At 37.0% G+C, this 7377-nt stretch overlaps 1 protein-coding gene across 1 annotated transcript in view; it reads right to left on the bottom strand.

Moving 5' to 3' along the window:
• INPP5A (inositol polyphosphate-5-phosphatase A) overlaps positions 1-7377 on the bottom strand; it is a 524426-nt gene that overhangs the window by 223251 nt on the left and 293798 nt on the right. The window contains exons 5-6 of the mRNA XM_019503024.1: positions 6420-6483; positions 424-527 (exon numbers count right to left, since the gene is read on the bottom strand). Of these exons, the coding sequence (XP_019358569.1) occupies positions 424-527; positions 6420-6483 (168 nt within the window). The remainder of the gene's footprint in view (positions 1-423; positions 528-6419; positions 6484-7377) is intronic.

Genomic DNA, 7377 nt, shown 5'->3' with positions numbered 1-7377 from the left:
TTACATTATTTATACACTAATCTTCATCTGAGTTTGATAAATGCATTGTATTTATATTATAGGTTTTAGGAAATAAAAAGCAAATTCCCCAGAGATTTAAGACTAAATTCTGATGTTATGTATTTAAGTAGGAGTAAGGAAGTCATCAGTACACTTCAAATCAGATTTTCACACCTTATAGATTCACAGATTGTAAAGGGTTGGAAGGGACCTTGCAAGATCATTGGGTCCACCCCCCTGCACTAGGCAGGAAAGACAACTGGAGGTCAGGTGACCCCGGCAAGGTGGCCATCCAGTCTCCTCTTGAAGATTCCCAGGGTAGATGGTTGCACCACCTCTGGAGGGAGCTTATTTCACAGTCTGGACACCCTGACTGTGAAGAAAATTTTGAACTGTTGAAATGTTTTATTGGAATATACATACCTCAGGGAAATAATCCTGTGGAAACTTCTCTTTTTCCAGCATGGGCGTGCTTTCTAATGTATCTGAATAGATTTCTTTTCCAGTAACTTTCTTATACTTCTTAGCTGGGAAGAAATACAAAACACAATTAATGCACATCTATATTGCAGCAACTAGCTTTGTACAGTCAAACAACAAAAAAGCAACAGAATTTCCAAAACAGACGCAGTCTTGGCAGAGTCATTTGCCATGCAAAAGCTGAGCTTTTCTTTATGGTAGGAAAAGGCAAAGTTGGAACATAGGTTAGGAAATATCCTAGTCGTGCTGGGTACTGTGCTGGTTTAAAGGCAATGGGAAACTTTAACTTTTTAAGTACTATTATTAGTTTCATGATACTTAACATACGAGTAGATCACGATCTTATAGAACATTTTGATAGACATACCTGTCAAAATCATGGTCTCTGATATGTTTGATCAGGTCACTACTGATATCAAGAAATATACACCACATAGTACTGAACAAATTAGCCCCACCCCCTCTGATTCCTTCCCTCTGCTTGATCTGATGCTCTGCTTTCTGCCTCCCTGCCTTGTGCATCCTGCCTGATCTGCCGCTCTGTTTTCTGCTCCCTGCCCTATCTGTTGCGGGGCTGCCTGTTCTCTCCTTGATCTGCTGCGTGACTTTTGGTGAAACAGCCCATCCCATTTGCAGAACTGGAGTAAGCTATAACAGTGTACAAAAATCTCCTTGTATGTGCTGCATAACCACCAGCTGGGTTTCCAGTTATAACCATAGTAGAATACCTGTGGCAGCAAACTCTTAAGCAGATGAGTCCTCAGACTTTAAAGAACAGGTGTGTAATTGCTCAGTACTACTCTTTGGGGTCTTTCAAAAAGAAGCTGAGCCATCCTTCTACAATTCATAGAGCAATAACATTTCACGGTCAATAGTATAAAAAGCACACTGACATATTTAAATATTAAATGCAACCCTCTCATTTTTGCAGGTTGTTGGGAGGTTACCATCACCTAATGTAATCACTAGTTTCTGTGCTCTAAGTCATATCTAAAATCTAAATGATTGGGGCCAACGAAATGCAGATGACTGTACTGGCATTACCTCATCACAACTGTCTGAGGATTCTCCCACAAAAGGAATATTCAGGACAGAGCAACAATTAGACAGAATTTTGTGGCACTTTATGATAATTTAAGTAATATTTGAACAGCTGTTTCTTCAAAACAAGATGGCATCTTGGGCTCCTTATGATAAATTGAAACTTGAGGAAGTTTGAAAACAAGTGTCAATAATGATTAGATCTATGGAAAAACACTAAAATGAAGTTAATACAAACTGTGGTGTGCTTTACTTAAGGTACAGAGAGAGGAAACACAGTAAATATATGCAAGACACTGAATGGTAGAGAAAAGGAAAATTGGACACTTTGACTTATCTATATCATAAATAAGGAACATTTAATGAAATATAAAGGTAGCAACCTCAAAACTGATAAAAAAAGGAAATACCTGGTAACACAACACATAATTAAACTGTGCAAGTTAATGTGAGATGATGTCAGAATTCAGGGAGAGCTGGAATATTACACTAATCAGAATACACAAAGTTGTAACAGAAAACGCACAAAAAGTCTTAGGGGGCATATCCATAACACAATTATTGAGTAAATTTACTTTACTGGTACACTGGTATAAATCATTCCACCCTGTGGTAAAGTTAGCCCTCAAAAAGCGAGGGACAGTTATGCTCTGGTGTAAGTTACCAGTCATGGCTCCACTCCCTACTAAGTCAACTTCATCCAGGGGTAACTTTTTTTGTTCAATGCATATTGATTTTCAGTCCCTAGGTGACCAGGCAGCCAGCTTGGGGGAGCTGGTCAGATGTCCATTTCATACTATAGAGTAAATTTATCATGGAGTAAATTCTGGGGTAAATTACTAAGCAGTAATTATGTTTTGCATCCACCCTCTCACAATTCAAAGCTTAATCCTCCTACTATAACAGGTTAGGAGCAGACCCTCCTGAGGTAGGAAGTACCCTGCACCTTCCTATGATCTGATTGTTGTTGTGCTCAGAAGCAGGATACTGGACTAGATGCATCACAGTTTAATGTAGTATGTCAACCCCTACATTCCTAGGATGACATTGACAACTCTGCTAACACTCCCATTGCCTGCAAGCCAGCTTTCATGAGCCCAAAGGGTCAGTGATCTAAGTCACAGGCTGTCGCTTGGCGTTCTCTCATTTCAGTCAGTTAACAATGGTGGGAGCTAAAGGAGAAAACTCTTCATTTGTTCCTTCTTTCCTTCCATGTGAGAACTCTGTTATTAAAGAACAGGCAGTCCAACTCTGCAAAACTAAACTCCTCATATTAATAATCAATCAGTTCTGTTACTGAATGGCTACATCTCAGATTCACACAGGCTGTTCAGCATTTGGAACAAGTCCACTGATTAGATATAGCGAACAATATACATTATCATATGTAGGAGGGGCATACTCTATACTCTTCCCCCTTCTCATAATATTTGATATTAATTGTATTCCAGCTGAGTTGGTTGTTGCTGGATCTCTGACTAATTAAGCCTTCTCCTTCACATTTCTACTTCATGCCATCTGTAGATGATGCTAACATATGAGGAATGTGATAGAGAAAACTATTTGAAAGGTACCAAGGCTATATATAAAGCACACCATTCTCCAAGTATTTAAAAAACATGTATGGAACCAATAGCAGCAGTGTAATATTCATAATAGTACTTCTATGTCCATTTAGTTCTTGACCTCTCTACTTATATAAGCCCATTATTACCAGCTTCAGGAGAGAAGTGGACCGAGTCCACCAAACTCATTTCATACAGGACACAGGGTAGGAGTCATATAAACACCACGAGACAGTACTGTATCAAGTTTTGATAGTTACCAAACTGGACTGTATTTCCAACTAGCCAAGTAGAAGAGAAAAGCACTAGATATACTTTTACCAAACATTCTGAGCTGTCCATTCCCATCAAACATTTGGTTAAACTCCAAGCAACACAAAAATTTGTCACTGTAAGTTGTCTAGATAAGGTATTATGTGTAATCACTAGAAGCACTTACCGTAAGCTACCAATACATCTGAGGGGGAGGGGGAATCAAATATCATTCTTTATGTGCCAATCACTTTGAGATCTGGCTCCCACTGGAGGACTAAACAAATATATTGATAAACGCATGTGACATCATTTTAAGTAGATCATGGATGGATGTGCTTCTTTTAGTGAGTATGGCAATCTCAGCAAAAAGATCCTGATGTCATTCAAGAGACAGAAAACATTTCTGGCAGCATATGTAAGGCACAGCCAGGAGGAATTTCTGTTATATGAGAACTGAAAGCTATTACCGAGAGAACCTAAGTGAATGTTAACAGGCAAGTTGAAGAATTTTGTCAGAAAGGGTTGGCTTTATTATCAAACTACTCTAATGTGAAGACCAAATATAAACTGGCAAGCTGTCATTTAGATGGACATTGAGCAAAGTGGTCTCAAGACAAGAGGAACATGTCTTCTGCAGCCTTTTCATGGGTAAGAATAAGGTTAAGGTTCTGATTCGGATCTAGCATCAATGTAAAAAGTGTCACTCCACTGAAGGAACAAGCTACTACACTTAATGTTGCTGTGCCTGAGACCAAAATTGGCCTTACATGTCTATCAGAAAATCTACTTCTGGATGCAGAGCTTATTAGAACGTGTATCTTGTTATTAGTGTAAAATATAAGTCAGTTTTTTTTCAGGGCTCTGTTCCTTGTGAAAGATCCAAAACTTTCTGTGCAGTGGAAAATCATGAATCAAGCTTTGGGCATCAACTTTTTTATTCTAAAATTGAAAGAATTTTTTCTCTCAGGTTGCATGGCTAATGACAGCCGAAAAAAGAGACAACCATGTGAATGTCTTTCTCCTCAGAGCAACTATTCAGTGCCACCCACCCATGCAGGGAATTTTAAAAATTGCACTGACCTTTAAAAAAGGCTCACTGAATATTACATAAACATCTGGTTTTCTTTGCAGCCCTGTTTAAAACCATCTCCAATTTTGTGCATTTAAAAAAAAAAAGATACTGTTTTTCACTACTGTTTGGATTCCCAGATGATTCAACAGTCCTGTGTGTCATGGACACTGTAATAAATTTGAGAGAATATGAGTTCTCAGTTCCATCTCACCTAAAAGGTGACACCTTCTTCAACATATTACTCCCATGCTAGGAGATATTACTGCCACGCTAGAAGACTGATTTAGTTCTCAGTTAAGAGTGAGAAAAGCTACTAACACTACTGTATCAGTTGCAGCACTATCTGTAACACCTAGATTTTTCTAATAGAATTCCTTCCTAAATACTGATCATCTTAAGCACAATTTCATTAATCATATTTGCCTAAATTACTGATGTTCTTTACCTGACAAAGTGTTATCTATTTACTTTTACATGGCTAACTCTCTCTTTCTTTCTTTCTTTCTTCCTTCTGTTTTCCAAGTCTCCCTCCTCTACCCCTTTTACATCTTTTCTTTCAAAGGGTCTATAACAGCAAATAAGCCATTAATCAACTGTGAATCAACCAGAAAACCCCTCTTTCCTTGTACAGATATCAGTTGACTCTGCCAGATGTCATTAGAGTTGGACATCTCTGATATATGACCACACAGAGGAGGGAGGTTTAAATGGAATTGAGAGCAAAACCCTAGTTTGGTAGCACCGGTATGACAAAACTGTAGGCTCATGAATCAGCTGTGTAGATGCAGTTCACTTATTACTGATGCACAAAGCCCAATCATATGGAAAAATGAATAAATAGTTGTGAATGCTGTCATCTCAAAATATAGATGTATGTTTCATAGCTTTATTCATTAACCCCTTGATCTTACATATACAGTAGACCATTAGGCTAAATGTTCAACATGGCAACTTGGGGAGTATCTTCAACAAAAGTTGTATACACAGCTTCTTTTGCAGTGTGCTGAGAATTTCTTCCATAATATCAGTCCTGCTTACATTTCATTTGATTAAGAACATCCCATATTGTAGCTCAGTGCCTATTAAAGTATTCTAGGTGGGTAGAATGACTGGATATACAGGCTGACCTCTCATTAAAAGTTCCTACATCACTACTGCATTTTATAATGTTCCCTTTCAAAATAAAATATGCCATAAGGAGTCTCTGAAATTTTCTTCAAGCATCCAAAAGGACAATGAATAAGAGGATTTATGTTGGCTACATCTCAAATTGCTGTATCTGTAGAACTGCTATTCAAATATTTCACTGAAGAAAGACCCTATACCCTCAATTACATGAACAGAGGCAATCTGTCTTTATTGAGAACAAAAATAATGAATCTATACAATTAAGACAATTAGTTCACTCCTAGTTATCACAGTTTCAATGATGTTTCAAATTAATGTGATGCAAGATGTAGTATTAATGTGATCCATCTCAATAATATAAATGGAGCCCATAAGATTTTTATATTATAACTTGTACTGACAGTTTAGAACTAAAAATTTCATAGTATTTTTCAGTGTGTGTGCATGAGTGTGTGCGTGCATACATGTGTGCCCCCACCCTCAAGAAAGTTTACAGGTAACTTCTGGGATGCAGTAAATAAAACACCTCTAATGTTAAATGATAAAACAACATTATAAAATGTTCTAAGATTTAGTAGGACCCACAGTATGAAGGCTCAGTCTGTTTAAAACAATGATGCCCTCCTCACTGACCAACGCATTTCTGATGCAGCTATTTTGCAAAGTGATGACCACTGCCCAACATTCAAAGTTTTGATCTTACAACTGCCCCGGACTGCCCCATGCACTGATGTAACGTTCCTGTGAAGACACCGGAGTTCCTTTTGGCTCCAAATGTTACCCGGACAGATCGAGTTAGATAATATCAGCTGTTTGCTTTAACATGATAAATACTGAGATACCTTTGACAATCCCTACTTTTTAATTTCTCTGCTTACCTTTAAAATCGAACTGGTAGATGTTTTTCAAAGATTCATGAAGAAAGTAAAAGCTTCCTAGAGCCTGTTGAAAAACAAAAATAAATCAGCGTTAAGAGTATATTGCTTTGGTTTTATCTAAGTTTTGGATCCTGTTTTTCAAATGCAAAAAAAGAATAAACTAAATACTAATAAATATAAACCTTAATTTTAAAATAAAATGTACTTAATACTTTTTAAAAGGTTTTGTTTCACCTAATTTTCATAGAGTTATGAAGAAGCCTGTTAAGGACATGGATATGTAATATATACACTTTAAACATACTAAATGAACAGGTTTACTGACTTAAAAAAACTTTGTAAGTTAAAATCATACTCAGAAACACATTAAAAAGCTTCTTTTCAATATCCTAAATACATACAACTGCCATTGCTATAGTTTTATAATCAAGGGAAGCATCATGAGCTCATGAATCTTTTGGGTTAAAGGTCCAACAATGTCTTCATTTTACGAATCTGGCAGACAATCTCTGCCTCATGTTCCTGGTGAAACAAATGTTTTTGGAGGCAGTGTGGGCTAGATTTGCCACTTGCTTACTATATAATGCTGAGCAAAATATTTTACCTCTGTTTCTCAGCTACAGAGTGGATGTAATACCTATCTTACAGTAATGTTATAAAACTGGAAAGGTAATATTTACCTATCCAACAGGAGTGCTGTGAAGATTAATATATGTTTCTACTGCTCTTTCCTATTTTTAAATGTATCAGTCTCATTAAATAATGCATTAGGTGCCTGCACGTAATTCCATTAAATAATTTAAAATAACCATCATTTGCCCATTGATTAAAGTTATTGTTTCCTTGTATTGGAAAATACACGTTGCTTGCTAAAATTGTGAAATACTATAATTGTACTGTACTGTAACTGCACTACATTCAAAATTCTAGGTTTCCAATCCTCTTAAGTGACTACTGC

This window comes from Gavialis gangeticus, unplaced genomic scaffold (assembly GCF_001723915.1).
Source record: "Gavialis gangeticus isolate Ggan-Ray unplaced genomic scaffold, GavGan_comp1, whole genome shotgun sequence".
Lineage (NCBI taxonomy): Eukaryota > Metazoa > Chordata > Crocodylia > Gavialidae > Gavialis > Gavialis gangeticus.
Note: the sequence above shows the minus strand (reverse complement) of the source record. Positions and strands in the feature narration are given on the sequence as shown.